This window comes from Wyeomyia smithii, chromosome 2, assembly GCF_029784165.1.
Source record: "Wyeomyia smithii strain HCP4-BCI-WySm-NY-G18 chromosome 2, ASM2978416v1, whole genome shotgun sequence".
NCBI classification, from domain to species: domain Eukaryota; kingdom Metazoa; phylum Arthropoda; class Insecta; order Diptera; family Culicidae; genus Wyeomyia; species Wyeomyia smithii.
In genome coordinates this window covers 38,460,763-38,477,647 of record NC_073695.1, presented here as the reverse complement: position 1 = coordinate 38,477,647, position 16,885 = coordinate 38,460,763, and the positions used below count along the sequence as shown (strand labels likewise).

Sequence of the window (16,885 nt, the reverse complement as noted above, 5' to 3'; positions counted from 1 at the left end):
ACCCAGGTTTGGCTTTGGGCAGGCCACCGATGCACAGTGGTCCAATAAGGCAAAAAGTTGAACTTAATTCCATAGCGCCTTTTACCTTCATCCTAGCTTAAAAGTGTCTTCGGAACAATTGTTGGTATGAATGACCCGCATAATCGCAAATTGTGAAAAAGTATGAAAAGTTTACTATATTAAAAAGAAAAAAATTAACTTTTTTGTGTTAAGAGATGGAAGAATAGTTTGTTCAGCAAAGTTGTAGAAGATTCAAAAATATGAAACTTTGTTGAACAAATGAAAATCCTATCTTCTTTCAGTACAAAGTTATGAAGTATATTACATGGACCTTACCTAAAAGTTAGTTTTTTGTACTTAACTTTTGTTAGTTGCATTTTACACGAAAGTATTGTTCAGAGGAATTGTTAGGGCACACAAAACACATATTTTTGCCAAAGGTCATATATCTCCAGCACTTTTCCTTACAAAGTTATATCATATTTTAGCTTATTTTTTCGTTATCTTTAAGAACATATAAGTTAAAAAGGGGCAAGTGGAATCATGATGTCAATACTTTTCTTTGAAGTTAAGCTGAAATACTATAAACTCCTTTGGGTTCCATTTGTCCCAATTCACCTATATTAGAGTACGGCGAGCATATGTTACAGTAGGTTTTCATATATCAAAAATACTAACTTTTTTGTGTTAAGAGATAGAGGAATGGTTTATTTGGCAAAGTTTTAGAACGTGCAAAAATATGAGTCTTTGCTGAACAAACAAAATTGCTATCTTCATTGGGTACAGAGTTACAGAGTATTTTCTATCAAAGTTACTCAAAAGTTAATTTTTTGCACTTAACTTCTGTTAGCTACATTTTACAAGAAAACGTTGTTCTAAAGAAGCATTTGGGCATACAAAAGACACGTTTTTGTTAAACACCGCACATCTCCAGGACTTTCTTGAAGTTATCGATAAAATACGCTAAAATATGATATAACTTTGTAAGGAAAAGTCCTGGAGATATATGACCTTCGACAAAAATGTGTGTTTTGTGTGCCCTAACAATTCTTCCGAACAATACTTTCTTGTAAAACGCAACTAACAAAAGTTAAGTACAAAAACTTTAAACAAGTAAGTTTCATATAATATATTTTATAACTTTGTACCGAAAAAAGATAGGATTTTTATTTATTCAACAAAGTTTCATATTTTTGAATCTTCTACAACTTTGCTGAACAAACTATTCTTCTATCTCTTAACACAAAAAAGTTAATTTTTTTATTTTAAGTATAGTAAACTTTTCATACTTCTTGACAATTTGCGATTATGCGAGTCATTCATACCAACAATTGTTCCGAAGACACTTTTAAGTTAGGATGAAGGTAAAAGGCGCTATGGAATGAAGTTCCACTTTTTGCCTTATTGGACCACTGTGCGATGGCCGATGGAAACTGCTTCTGCGGGATTAACTAGAAACGAAATGATCTTTTGATCGGAAGGTGGTTCAAGGCGGTTACCAGATGGTTCACTGGAAGCTCCGGAACTAGCGTAAAATAAATGATCTCATGAAAGAATGTTACTCAAGTTTTTCATCAGGTAGCCCTCCGAAAGATCCGGAGTTACCGTCAACAAGATAAATTTTTAGAGCGGGGGCCTAGTGTGGTTGGTAACGTCTCCGCCAACCACGCTCGACGCCTGGGTTCGAATCCCACCGCCGACATAGGTGTCGATGGTTGTGAGGTGGCGTGATCCACTTACAACCAACCCAACTGGTCTAGATTCAATCCTAGCCGACACCGGGAGATTTTCTGAGGCGAAAAATCTCTGGGATCACGCCTTCCATCGCATGAGGAAGTAAAGCCATTGGCGCCGGTCCGTTAATAAACGGGTCGTGAGTTAGGGTCCTGGGTGTGGAGTCGCCTCCCTGGGCGTCGGTGATTGGCCACAACAGTGGCGGAACTAGACCGACGGAAAATAAGCGAGAATAAAAGAAAAAAGATAAATTTTGAAAAACAGGTCCTAGTCCCGTCTGGATACGGTATATGTTTTTCCAAGGCTGTATCATATTTTCAGTTCGCTCATTTTTCACTTCTGTAACTTCATACACTGTCTGCTTTAATGAACAAGTCCTAGTATTTTCCATACCAGAGTTATAGCCAAAATAATTTTCAGTTTTCCTTTTCTAGGTATTTCTGGATCCGGAGGGCAACCGGTAGTCTACCGATAGTTGAACCTGGATCCATCGTGCAGTTATTATCGGCCAAATAACAATCCTAAAGATACCAGGGTGTTTTCCTTTGAATTGGCCCCAGTCGATCTAGATCATGTAAAATTTCGTCTGTTACCAAATGCATATACACTAGCGCCACGAAGTGACAGAATTCTTCAACAAACAGATCATCGTTCTATAGTACTCAATCATCTGGACAACTCTGCTGAAGACATGAATGTTCTATGTCCTCAGATTAGCGATCTATAAGGCATCCTTCATGCTCAGACTGGAGAAGTACCACTTTTACTCTCAACATTTTCTGGTTGTCATTAGGCTGTTACAAATTTTATTTTTATGTCAACCCCCCCCCCCCCCCTCCCTCCAAAAATCTTGAATATTGGAAGAAAAAAAAATGCTCAAACCGTTTTGTACATTTCATTGGTTTTCCGCCAGCATAAATGCTTAATTTAGCAACAAACAAGTATGGTGACAGCGAGAGTGTCGTCGAAAGGCAAGCGAAATAAATGATAATAATAATAAAGTGTTATTTTTCAACATTCATTTGAGTGTAAGTTACAAACGTCATAACTTGCACACAAACTTTGATCAAAAAATTTTTTTTTTCGTCTCGGTGTTATTTATTTTTTGCCACCCCCTCTGCTAACTTTGATAACCTTGGACATAAAAAGAATTCGAAATATGTATCAGCCTTATTTTTTCCATAGAACAAAAGTGGTAAATGTTTTTCCATTGAAGTTTGTGTAAGTTTCTCAACCAGATCGCGCTATGCTTTCATGTACCGTCTTTTGAAACCTTTCCAGCAATGATTTAGTGCAGTTATGTGGAAAAAATTGTTGAAAATAATTTACTATTTGAGTGTTTTCGCTTATCGCGTCTCCTGAAAAAATTACTTAATGGCAATTCCTGTCTGTTTCTGCTTTGTATGTATTGTCCAATTTTCGTCTTTTCGCTATAGAAATTGAAATTGAATTGAATTTAAAAAAAAAATCAGTATGATCGTTTTTTCCTGATTCTGGTGTTTTTGGTGTTGTCATGTTAGTTTTTATCAATTTATAACATGAATACGGTAAAAACATATCAATGTGTCAAAAAGTTTTTTTTTTTGTGTATGAACTTTCACCCCTTAGCTGAATTTACAGCGTTCTGGAAAAGCGAGATAAAATCAACCGTAAAATCTAATTGAAAAACCACTGTACTTATGAAACCCTTCAGTGATATTTGACTATTAATAAACATAAACTATCTTTCTAAGAATACTAATCGAATTCATGTTTTTGTGGTGTGTTGTATCCGTTTTTGTTGGAGTTCAAGTTTTTTTCCAAAAATTTTCAGAAAAAGGAAAACTTAAAAAAAAATCTTGGAATGGGATGGAATGTTAGATAAAGCGAGCTTGTAATTTTTTGAATTTCAACTCAATTTTTCACTAGTTGACTATTAGTAATGGATACCGATCATCGTGTCATAAATTTGAGGAGAATTTTAACATATTTGTTAAAAAATGTGTTGATTTCAAAAGTTTGCATCGATGGTTAAATTGATTCTAATCCCCTTTCAAATTGGTGCTTGAAAACTGTTCAGTAGGAGGAAGGTTATATTCAATTAAAAATGTCATTTCTTCGTTACAATTTCTAATAGCTTGCTTCCATATTAGGTAAAATAAGACTTTTTTCTGCTTCAAAAACTTGAAAAACATGTATTTCCAACAAAAGTTTAGCGTAGTTGCATGCGAAAGCTTTTTTCATAGCTTGCATGCAATTTATGTTGAACGGAACTGCTTTGCGCCAAGGGGTGCTTTAACGGTATTAACGAAGTGAATTACAAATGGTGCAAGCAAAACCGAGGTATCATTGGATGGTTTTATTTGCCACTTTGCGACATAGTAGAACTTTACAGAATCATAGAAAAGTTTAGCCAATGTGGCGGTGACATTGTAAACTAATACTGTTCTAGTCTAACAGGAACTGTAGATTAGTGTTCAACAAATTGTGCCACTCCAAAAACAGCTCAAGAAATTTCACAACTCAATAGCAAATAGCAAACAAGACCGACTCTATAGGATGAACTAAAAAATTTTCATTACATATATATTTAACAAGACAAGGTTAAAATTTTTTAGGTAGTCGAAACAGTAAAGTAGAACTGTGGGTTGCTGAAACGGTGAACCCATCTGAAATCAGGATTCTATTGCTTGCTCTGTTGGGGCAGGCCTCCCCTCACAATACTTCTACGCTGATACTGAAAAAATGCGACTTAAATATCTAAAAAAAAAAACGTTTGCTTTGAGCCTTACACTGCTAGTGATGGGTGTTAGTAAATTAAACTAAGGGCACGATTAATCGGTTTCAAATAGTACTAAACGACGAATAAATACAATTGTGTGATTAAAACATTGCTTTACAAGAGACGTGCTCCACTGAGCGCTCGAAGTTTTATCATTAAAACATGTAAAACGCGCACGCACACGAACAAGGAAACATTAGAGAATGCGTTTTGGTTAAAACTGATGAATCCTAGAATCCAAAATACTATAAGGCACTTCAGGATCAGTCTCCTCTAATTACTGAAATCTCTTCACCTGCTGTAGGACCCATCCTCCCTTAGGGGCTGCTCCACCCGGTGGCGATGATGGTGAAACCGTTGGTTTTAATGTGATTTGTATGGCTTTACGCTGCTCGAGATGAGCTGGTTTGATGGGAATCGGTGGGGCTCCGGAGGAGCAACTCGACGCGGAAGATGACGAACGGGCTACCTGTGCGGATGCAGAGGGAAGCTTCAGCAGCTGACAATGGCCAATTTCGCTGATCGACTCATAAATGACCTGCTCGTCGAATCCATCCGTTCGGCGATCGTTATCGTCCCCACTGTAGACAGCCGAATCTCGAAAGTCGTCATTCTCCAGACATTCCTCAACGGACTTTTCGTAGAAACCGCAACTCTCGTCATCCTGCTCGTTGCGCGTGCCACCGCACACACTGTCGCTAGACGAATCAAGCGAAAATATCGAATCCCGTTGCTCTGGATCAGCGGAAGCTGCTCGGACTGACGCCCTGTTGACGAATATGTTCGGCTGTTGGTTAGTCGATCCCGGGGAGAACAGAGATCGTGGATCAGCGTAGTCAAGATTTGCTATACGGGAACCCAGATCGAGGCTGCCCTGCTTGTAGATTGGTGCAGCATCTGACTCCGTGTGAGAAATCTTCCGCTGATGCAGATTACTGTCGCAGCTGCCGCTCGATGGTGACGAATGCAGGCTGATAAATCTTTGGAGCAAGTTCTTTGGCGATTTAATGCTGAGACTACCCTGCCGCTCGAGTGGTTTCAGAGGATCCCCGTCGCTTAGGCTGAGGTTGAGTATTTCCGAACGAGTGTCCTGCACCGTTGCGGTATCTTCCTCCTTCCGCCAAGGATAGTGATAGTTGATGTTGGTGTCACTGTTGCGTAGCTGCGCTACGGTTGACTTTGTCTCGACGGAATGTCCGTCTATGTTGATTAGTCCACCCTCTGAGTAGGCTAGCGTGACGTAATCCGATTCTGGGCGGGATTTTTTCGCAGTCGCATTCGCTCTCAAAGTCTCCAACGCTTTGCCGTACTGCTGTGAAATGGAACGCGTTAGCGGAGGTGCATATTTGTAGGGTACGTGTACGTTTCGGAGTAACGATTCGTAGATTGGTTCCGGGGATGGTAAATCGTTTTGAATTTCCATCAAGCGGCTCAGTAGATCCTCCGACTTTCGGTTTAGTTCTGCCACCTTCCGAAACTCAGCGTCCTCTTCTTGTTCGTTATCTTCTTTTGGTGGTTCGGTGGAAGGCGGCTTTGGAACGGGTTCCTCTGGTTTCGTCTGGAAGTCGCCATCCTCATCCTGACTAGGGCAGGACAGTGACCGCACCGAATCGAAGGACTTCTTCTTTGGCGGTCGACTCATTTTTCTGAATTCGTTTTTCTGCAGAATCAGTTGCGAAATAATGTCGGAATCTTTTCTCTGAGCATCTTCTTCATCTGCCGTTTCTTCCGTACCCTTCCCGGTTGTGGGGTTGTCAGCATCCAAACTTAAATTGTCCGTTGATTCCGTGATTTTTAACACGGTATCATCAGTGCTTCCTTCGCCCAGTCCAAGATTTGTGTAAAACCTTGAATTCCCCGTTGTTTTCGATCGACTCTTTCTGATGTTCACAATCCGCTTCGGGATCGTAGTCGAATTGTATGATTTAACATCGACGAAGCTTTCCTTCGTCTTCTTTCGGCCCTGCGTTGCGAAACGATTCCGTTCCTGCATCGCTTTGGCGAAAGCCTCGTCATCGCTTAACTTAGCAGCCGCCTTCTGTTTCTCATCTCCGGGCGGTCTTGTCACGGAGCGGCTTCTACCACCCTCACCCGCTTTTATTTGCTTTTGTTCTAGTTCCTTTTTCACGGCATCACACTTGCAACCCGCTTTAGCTTCCTCTTCCCCTTCGGATTTTTGCTGTTGCTCCAGTGGTTTGGAGTATGACTGGAAAGTCGGCTGTCGGATGTCCTTCGGTGAGATGCCATCCAGGGAAATACTGCTGGCCGTTGCTTTGCGCATTTTCTTCGACCGCAGTCGCATTTCACTGCGCCGGAACTGCTGCCGTCGTTCCAGATAATCCGGAGTCGAGGGATGATTCGTGGGCCACTTCCAGCTGGCGTTTTTATCCGCTACGCGATCTGAATAGAGAAGGTGGGATTAGCATGTTTTGTTTTGCGAAAGGTTATGCGATTCAGGGAATTTTACCATCCTCATCACCGAGTTGCAGCACCAATTCTCGAGCGCGTTTCGGGATGTCGTAATGCTCGAGCATGGCCTGCTTGATTTGCTGCGTCCAGAGGCGCTTCTGGTCCCGAGTGCGAGCTGTAAGCCGGATCTGTCCCTTCGGATCGTTATACGGAATCACGTTGAAACTGGTCGGTTCGCCCGGCAAATGCTCCACCAGCATGAGGTTCTTGCACTGGAAAAGCGATTCAGTTATTCAGTTGCTTACGTGTAAAATGGTATTAACACTTACCGGAATGTATGCACGAAACTGCAGCCGCTTGTCCTCCTTCGGCTTGGTGATAATGAGCATCGTCTCGAAGAGCAGCACGATTCGGGGTTTGGCCTGCTCACTCAGCAGTCCCTCTTGGCGCAGTTCTCCGAGTACGGACAGATCCGGCCCGAGCCAGCCGTCCAAGATACCGGCCAGTTCCTTGACACGCGACTGCTGTTCCAGTTTTCTCTTCACCTGGTCGATGTTGTGGGCCACACTCTTCATCAGCTCGTGCGCATGGGCGACCTGCTTGTCGTCGCAGTGCTTCCGCAGGTTCTAAAAAAAGACATTATCGTGTATGAAGTGTGGTAATATGCATATAAATGAGATAATTAATCAACGCTTCTGATTAGCGGCGGAGACAGTGCACGGACGATGTTTTGAGACAGAAATAGATACTGAGAGATTTCACGCAAACTCGTCTATGAAGTTGGCAACATTTTATTAAAACTTTTCAAGCACTTGGAATCTTAACGTCTTTTTGACAATAAAAATTCAAAGAATTATTCGAATTTGTTTTAACTGAAAACTTGAACACTAAAGCCAGAGAATGAAATTTGGTATACAATTTTTACACTTAATAGCATTTGAGTTCTGTGACTAAGATGCGTTTTATTTTCAAATATAAATAACTTCAATTTTGAAATTTTTTCATAGTTCACGCACTTTTTTGAACAACTTTAATACATAGCAAGAAAGCACTATGTAAGGAAAATAATTTTTCTTTCAACAACTTGTTTTTATTTTTGCAAGTTTGTCCGGAACTTCGTTGTCTAAAGAACAATCATTTATATACGACAAAAAACATCCCTAAATTAAGGTGATTTAACTTTAAATTATTCTTTCATAATTCGAAACGCTGTTCAAAATTAGCATTACAATATTTCTCGAGTAACATTTCATTCATTTGAAGTGTTATATTGCTGAAAAGATATAACATTAGATTTATTATAATATCAGAAGATATAAGCTAAGACACGACTGAATTATTTATAGATCAGGTTACGGTTTATAAAATGGTTTACTGATTTCACAAAAATTATATTTATTTCTAATGGAATATCTTCAATAATAAAAGAAAACATTCATATTAGGTACGAATTAACTTACAATTTCAAAGTTGAACAGCGTTTTCTCACATCGCACGAAAAAAGCAATGCGAGCAACATTCGAATCAGGGGTTCCCAAAAACTTTGGCTTCACGGAATCGATAGTAAATTTTTTTCATTAATCAAATTATGTTTACGTGATTCAAAAATTGCTCTCTCCACGGCTTTGTCGTAGATACTTGGACGACCTCGAACTTGAATTTAATCGAATTGCTTCGGGGTGAGCTGGACCGGCAGGTGAAAAACATGCGACCACAAAACTTTAACCAGAGTTTACCCAGTGTCTGCGGAGCATTAATTTAACCACATGGAGGTATTTTGTGGAATCGAAAATTTGAATATTGATCACACAATCAAAATCAATACATATACATGTCAACTTGTTATCATGATATGAACCGTAATTGGCCATTCATTGATGACGTTACGCAAAACATGGAAAAAAATAATCTTGATGTATTTTTATTTTAGAACAATTTTACTATAAGAAAAATGTCACAGTGATTGAAATCTTATCCGCACTAAATGCGTGACATCGTGAATGGATGGGTTCCTACACAATAAAAATAATCGAAATTGGATAATTTCTCCTGAGAAATACTAATCACTGAGTTGCCGAATACTGAAACCTTGTTAGTAGTTGGATTCTCGAGATAAATTTAGTACATAGAACTCAGAAACTAGCCGCCTTATTCCCAACCAAATTGTCCATAAACGGGAAGCGGTTAAATTCACGAGATAAAGTAAGTGGAAAATATAAAATCTGGACACTAGCACCACGTTATGCCAGAATTCCGAATTGTACTAATAGTCAATCAGAAGTGCTTGATCTTTTCTGAACAACTTTTCTGAAGATCGCGGCTTTCTAAGTGGTTAGAACCATAAGATAAATTAAATTCAAAAAACTCAAAACTAGATGCACAGTAGCGCCGTGATGCTGCCAAATTTCGAAACAAACTCGTACTAAATGAAAATCCCTAACTTCCTGAATAATTTTGCTGAAGACTGCAACTTTCTAAATGTTCAGATTTTCGAGATAAATTAAATTCAAAGTACCCAAAACTACATGCACATCAGCGCTGCGTTGCGGTTGAATCGATCACAAGGTTTTGACCTCCTGAACAACTTTGCTGAAGACCACAGCTCTCTATATTGGCGGAATAACGAGATAAAGTTTCATAAATAGGATATAACTGCCTTTAATGGACCACTTAGTAGCGTAGCTGCAAATTTTGCAAGAAAAAGTGTAAATATCTAAACTGAATTAAGTATTTCGTTATGTACAAACATGAAGTAACATGTTTATCATCTTTTCTGCATGAAAAACAACAAGATAATACCTCTATTTTCTTATAATAAAAAGGAATAAATTATCGCTTCAGTTTCCTTTAATGGGCCACCGTTTCCTTATTTGGATCACAACAATTTCCTAATGTGGGCCAGGTCTAAATAATATATCTCTTCAACTGTAGCTGCCGCTGATGAAACTAACGCTAGCTTACGCACTGAAAGTTCTGGATGGCGGTTCATGAATCCACAGTACCATTTATAATTTCACACGGACAATATTGCAATAGCATTGAATAACATAAAAGTTTACTATTAGAGGTCGGACTCAATTATCCGGAACAACAAAAAAAGTTTCATTCCGGAAAATCGAGTTTTCCGGATAATCGAATCACACAAAAAATACCGAAATTTTGCGATCAATGAACATAAAATAAATATTTCTTTTCTTTATTTTACTTGTATGGTGCAGTAGCGTAACCAAAAGTCATTTCTGAGGCGAAAAGGGGAAAAATCTTGAGAAGCAAAATATATAAATTGGACATTGATTATTTTCACTTAATTCGAACATGCGCCAAACATGCCGGAAATAACTTAAATGGTAGCAAATATGCCAGAAGGGATGGTAAAGGCAAAATTTCGGGATAAAAATTGAAAACGGACACCAAAAAAATAAAATTCCGGATGATCGAGTCTGAAATTCCGGATAATCGAATTCCGGATAATCGAGGTTCCGGATAATCGAGACTCCGGATAATCGAGTCTCCGGATAATCGAGTCCGACCTGTATATCAACATACCGGCTTTCATCTTGCAGTCCGAATGACGAGGGTTTTCCGCGACAGTCAATGCAGTTGGTTTACCTCTTCGTGGTTTTCCTGATTACTTGCTGCTTGACGGAACATTACGGTGGACGTGGAAAATTGTAGCGCCTGCAAGCTTCTTCAGTCGAAACACCACTTTTTATTGCTTGAAGACACTCAGTGACAGCTGCTTCAGTATATTTTTTACCAATTTTCGGCGTTTTTCGCCTTTTAGCAGCAATTTTGTACAATAACACGATCATAACAAATTTATGGTTACTATGGTAACTATTAAGGGTGTGCGAAACTGGCTTCTCTGGTGTCGAAACGAAATTTCGGTTCCGCCAAATTAGTCGAAACGAAATCAGAATGGATTTCGAGTTCTCGAGACGAAACGAAATTGGTCTCTAAATTTCGCGAAATTTCGAAAAATAAAATAAATGTTTCTGAAACATAGCATTACAATGATTTGAATCGCAAGGTGCTTACCTGGTCGACGAAGAGTAACGTAGGTATTCAGATATCGAAAAACCGACAATGACGAGAATATCAAAAATGGTAAAAACTAAAATCTTGAAGCATATATCCAATTATATAGAGATAATTGCAGGTAATAGTAGCGCGATAGATACAAATGATCTAAAGTTCACACTTGAAATGGCTTTGTAATTAATAATTTAATAAACTTCTGAAATGATTCTTTTGGTTTGAATGAAACTATGTTTATAATAATAATCCTTCTTTCATAGTACTTTTATCATTAAAAATCCAAGTTTTGTCCTAGAGCTCAAACTGGAAAACATGGGAGATGGTAAATATGTTTTCAACCATTCCTGATAGTTGTCCCTAGCAAAGATGACTTTTCCAAAGACTTGACTGAGTTTTGTCCTAAGCAAACGTAAAAGCGACGAATCCGATAAGCAATTACTCGGCGGCCTTTTGATGCATTTTTGCATTCTCTAAAAGCAGCAAAATCCACAGGAATGGGTAAAAAGCTGTAAAACCTTTTAAGGGCAACCATTTTGAGTTTAAGGGCAACTTTTTTGTCGCCCAGTGTCATTGAATTTTTTTAACACCGATGAGTCAGACTAGACCAAGTGACATCTTCATCAATTCGAGGAAAACAAACTAGGTTAACTATTCTGTAAACATTAAAGTTTTCAATATTTTTGCGCATTTTTTAATATAAGTTAAAGTTACTTTTTAACTGAGCAGCTCGACAAAATATGCTATTTGGGAGGATTATTGTGATTACAAACATTTTCAGAGCCAAAAGTTTTTTTGATCAGTGTGACGTCTCCGGCAAAGTCTTAGATAGTAATTTTATCTTTCCGATAAAAAAAACACTTAAAAATTATTTATTTTTAATGTAAGAGAAACATTGAAATTAATATGAAAAAGCTTATTTTTCAAAAAATCTTATTTTTTTTGTATAAAAATTACAAAAAAAAATAACCGGAACAATGAAGATATCGAAAAAAAAACGTTATATTTTTTCAAAAAAAAAAATTTTTTTTTTCACAGCATGTTTATTTTTGGAAGGACAATATTATTATCAACAAAGACAGTATATCAATCAAACAAACTGTTTCGATTTTAAAAATATTTTATTTACCCACAGAGTGCCCTACTGGAGATCAAAAATATTTTTTCAGCTAAATCGGTTTGTTTGACTGGCATAACTAGTGTCTGTGGTAAAGTTGTAGAAAAAAATTATCCTAAAAAAATATGCCCTGTGAGTTTCTGCGACACCAAAACTAAACAAAATGCATTTGGGGCCATTCCTAAACTACGTGGTCATATTTTGATCCCTTTTATACCTATCAGTTAGCGAATAGTTACTGTGTATGTACAATAAAGTATGAAAAATTTATAAAAAATGAAGGTTTGAGAAACCTGATTATTAGTCATTGCGCAAATTGTAAATAGAATTTTCGCTTATATCATTTTCTCAAAAAAAAGTAACAAATAAATAATGGTTGTTTAATTTTTAATAATATTTCATTGTCTTTAACAACTATAATAATTTCCTTACCTGAAAGTAATTACAATACGCTATTCTGTTTAGTATATTTAGAATGATTTTCAATACAATTTGTTGCTGAGTATAAAAATAAATAAAATTTTTTTGAACAGTTTGATCATCCACGATAAATTTTTCGCTTATAGTTATGGTAAATTGTATACTCATCTAGGAATCATCTAGAAAAATATTTAGTTAATAATAAGTGAAACCTTACTTTCAGTGATTTCAGGTATCGGATTTGTAATTTTGTTTTCTTTTTTAATAAATTACAAAGTTTTTGAAGGTCGAACAAAATATAAACATCTTACTTTCTTCCTTCTGGTCACGAGCATCCAGGTCTTATATATTGTTTTCAAGACCAAGACGTTGATATTTTCTACCGGTCGTTGAGTATTAGAATATACTACCAGGAAAAATGTCACAACTCCCGGCGCATTCCAAAATAAAATTATTATTCTATAGAAGTAAATGCTAAGTAAAGGCAAAGCCTGTTTGAAACCGAACAAATATTTTCTTCGTTCGTATAAATTTGAAATATGTTTCAAAAATTTGATTACAGCTGATTGCTAACATATCGCAAACTTTCCGTGACTTTTATGAATTATCAAGTCGTGTCAAATAAATTTATAATTTAAAAAATTGCGAAAGCTTCATTCTTGACTTGGTGGCAATAATTAATTATAAGTAAGAAAATAGACCATTCGTTGTTTTCTTTCGTCTCGATTAGACGCAAATTGTTTATCTCCGTGTGATTCGCAAAATAACAATACACGAGTTATCGTACGGGTGTTTTCTTTTTTCGATTATTTCTTGTGCTGTGCGATAACAATAGTCTGCAATCTATCGGCAGAAACATCTTCTGCACACTGGTAGGGGCAGGCTACCCGGCCAGTGATCTGATACGCAGCTGATATATCAGCTAGAACAATTCTCCCGCACCGCTGTTACCCCGCTAGCAGCACGGACCACCATACGATCGAGCGAGTGGAAGTCAACTACAAGTGGCATCTACAAGGTCGCATGTAAGATACGGCCACTGTGTCACAACACGAAGCTGGATCGTCAGTGTTTGTTCTGCGGAGACACTCGATTGATCCTACTATCAGCCGTGAGGTCGTGACTTAGACGTTCGGTGAAGTATTCACTTTAGATTTTTTATCATTATTATTATTATATTACTATCAATATTATTATTGTTAATATTATTATCATTGTTATTATTATTATAATTATTATTATTATAATTATAATTATTATTATTATTACTATTACTATTGGTATTAGTATTAGTATTACTGTCTTTTTTATTTATTTTGATCCATTGTAGTTTGAAAAATTGTTTTTAAAATTTAATATCAACTACTTGTTCCCCCCCCCCACATTCGAATATTTTTCGTTTGTGTGCGGTAGAGCGTAACGCTCCCGCAAAAAGGACGACATGCAGGTGCAACTTTTCTTGGATGTGGAAACAAATGGGGAAGAAATTGAAATTTCCCCCAGCAGTTCTCCCTTGCCTTCCCCTGTACCACCCCCGCTACCTAGCCCCGTACCAAGGGTACCGGAAATACGGGTAAAAGCTTACCCAGATGCCGCTAGCGGTCCCTACGTTGTTTACTTCCGGCCCATAAAAAAACCTTTGAATATAATTCAAATAGGCAAAGACCTGGCAACTGCGAGTTGTCGTGAGTAGCTTGAAGCAAGCAAACGAAATTGCTAGCTACGAGCTCTTTACAAGGTAGTACCGCGTGTAAATCCCTGCCAAAGACGTGGAGATCGACGGTGTGGTTACCGAAGGAAGCCTCACGGTCGATGACATTTTGCGTCACGGGGTTGGCTGCTTCAAGAACCACCTGATTCAAGATGTAAAGATACTGGATGTCAAGCAATTGCCTTCAGTATCCATCGAAGAAGGGAAGAAGAAATTCTTCCCTTCGGATTCCTTCCGTGTAACATTCGCCGGATCCGCACTGCCGAACTACATCTCTTTGGACAGGGTTCGTCTGCCTGTACGCCTGTTCGTACCGCGGGTCATGCATTGCCAAAACTGCAAGCAGTTAGGTCATACAGCCACCTACTGCTGCAACAAGGCACGCTGCAGCAAGTGCGGAGGCAACCATGCTAAAACCGCTTGCAGTGAGGATACTGAAAAGTGTCTTTACTGCGAGGGAACTCGGCATGACCTTTCGACGTGTCCCGCGTACAAACAGCGCGAGGAAAAAATTAAGCGTTCCCTTAAGGAACGATCAAAGCGCTCTTTTGCAGAAATGCTTAAGAGGGCTGAGCCACCCTCGACAGGAAACATCTTTTCCTTTTTGCCAACCGATGAGGGTACATCTGACGATCCCGTCGAAGGGTGTTCTTATGCCTTGCCAGAGGGATCTAGGAAGAGGAGAATGCTCAACTCTCCTAATCTTTCTCGCAAAGGTCGTAAGATAACCCCTAGCGGAATGACCAATAAGACAACACAAAAAGGAAGCGGTGAAGAAAAACCGAAGCAAGTACCCCCGGGTTTTAATTTCAAATCAAACCAGGAGTACCCACCGCTTCCTGGGGCACCAAAAACCCCTCGTGCACCCATTTCTCAATCAGAAGACATAAAAGAAACAGGGTTCATAAAATTCTCTGATATTGTGGACTGGATATTTAAAACATTCAACATACCAGATCCCTTTCAAAACATTCTTCTTGCCCTTCTCCCCACAGTGAAAACCTTTTTGAAGCAACTCACAGCAACTTGGCCCCTCATTTCAGCTATCGTATCTTTCGATGACTAATACGTCGAAAGAGGTTAGGAATTTTGTCACTGTGTTACAGTTGAACTGCAGAAGTATCATCCCCAAATTCGATTTATTTTCACATTTGATAAACACATACAATTGTGATGCGTTCGCGCTCTGTGAAACTTTTCTCAATTCAAATGACCAACTTAATTTCCACGATTTCAACATCATTCGTCGAGATCGAGACTCACACGGTGGAGGGGTACTTTTAGGGATCAAAAAGTGCTATTCTTTTTTCAGAATCGACCTCCCCTCGATCTCGAATATTGAAGTTGTTGCCATTCAAACGAATATGAATGGAAAAGACCTTTGCCTTGTTTCGTTATATATTCCCCCATCCGCGCGGATTGAACAGAAGCAACTCCTTGATATAGCAGAATTGCTTCCCGCACCTTTTTTGATTTTGGGAGATTTTAACTCTCACTGTTCGCTATGGGGGTCGCTGTACGACGACAACTGATCTTCTTTAATTTGTAACTTGATCGACGACTTCAATATGACACTTTTGAATACTGGGGAAGCGACACGTGTACCTAATCCTCCAGCACGTGAAAGCGTGCTTGACCTATCCCTTTGCTCGACATCACTAGCGTTAGATTGCCAGTGGAAAGTAATCAACGATCCCCACGGTAGTGATCATCTTCCAATCGTTATATCAATTGCTAATGGTTCAACTCCCCCGAACCCAATCAATATTTCCTACGACCTTACACGTAATATTGATTGGAAGCGTGATGAGTCTAGTATAGCGCAATCTATCGAGACTCACGAGGAACTTTCTCCGGAGGAAGAATACGCGTTCTTAGCTGGCTTGATAATCGACGCCGTGACTCAAGCTCAGACGAAACCGATACCCGGGGTAACGATTAGACAGCGCCCTCCCAACAAATGGTGGGAAAAAGAGTGCTCTGAGCTGTACGCGCGAAGGTCCGCGGCGTATAAGGACTACCGGGAGTACGGCACTGTCAACCTACTTCGAAAGTACGAGGCACTGAGCAGGCAGATGAAGAGCTTAGTAAAGGCGAAAAAACGCGGGTACTGGCGGCGGTTCGTAAACGCGTTGTCGAGGGAAACAGCGATGAGCACTCTTTGGGATACCGCCAGGCGCATGCGGAACCGTGACGTTTCGAATGAGAGTGAGGAGTATTCAGATCGCTGGATACTCGATTTTGCCAAAACGGGTTGTCCGGACCCGTACCGGAACAGAAAACCTTTCGCGACGCGTTTTTAGTAACTACGGAAGAGCCCCCATTTTCGATGTTGGAATTTTCAATGGCTCTCCTGTCGTGCAACAATAAGGCTCCAGGGTTAGATAGAATGAAATTCAACCTGTTGAAGAATCTACCCGACTCTGCAAAAAGACGCTTGTTGAATTTGTTCAACAAGTTTCTTGAGCTAAATATTGTTCCGCATGACTGGAGGGAGGTAAAAGTCATTGCTATTCGGAAACCCGCCTCTGATCACAATTCATATAGGCCGATTGCGATGCTCTCTTGCCTCCGGAAATTAATGGAGAAAATGATCCTCTTACGGTTAGACAAATGGGTCGAAACAAACGGTTTACTTTCAGATACTCAATTTGGCTTTCGCCGGGGCAAAGGGACGAACGATTGCCTAGCGTTGCTT

At 39.1% G+C, this 16,885-nt stretch overlaps 1 protein-coding gene across 3 annotated transcripts in view; it reads right to left on the bottom strand.

Moving 5' to 3' along the window:
- Positions 1-4,266: 4,266 nt before the first annotated feature.
- The window catches only part of LOC129721311 (uncharacterized), a 235,643-nt gene continuing 223,024 nt past the window's right edge, over positions 4,267-16,885 (bottom strand). For all 3 annotated transcript variants that reach the window (XM_055673746.1, XM_055673748.1, XM_055673745.1), the window contains 3 exons: positions 7,234-7,530; positions 6,963-7,176; positions 4,267-6,895 (listed from right to left, as the gene is read on the bottom strand). In XM_055673746.1, the coding sequence (XP_055529721.1) occupies positions 4,773-6,895; positions 6,963-7,176; positions 7,234-7,530 (2,634 nt within the window). In that variant the 3' untranslated portion in view covers positions 4,267-4,772. The remainder of the gene's footprint in view (positions 6,896-6,962; positions 7,177-7,233; positions 7,531-16,885) is intronic.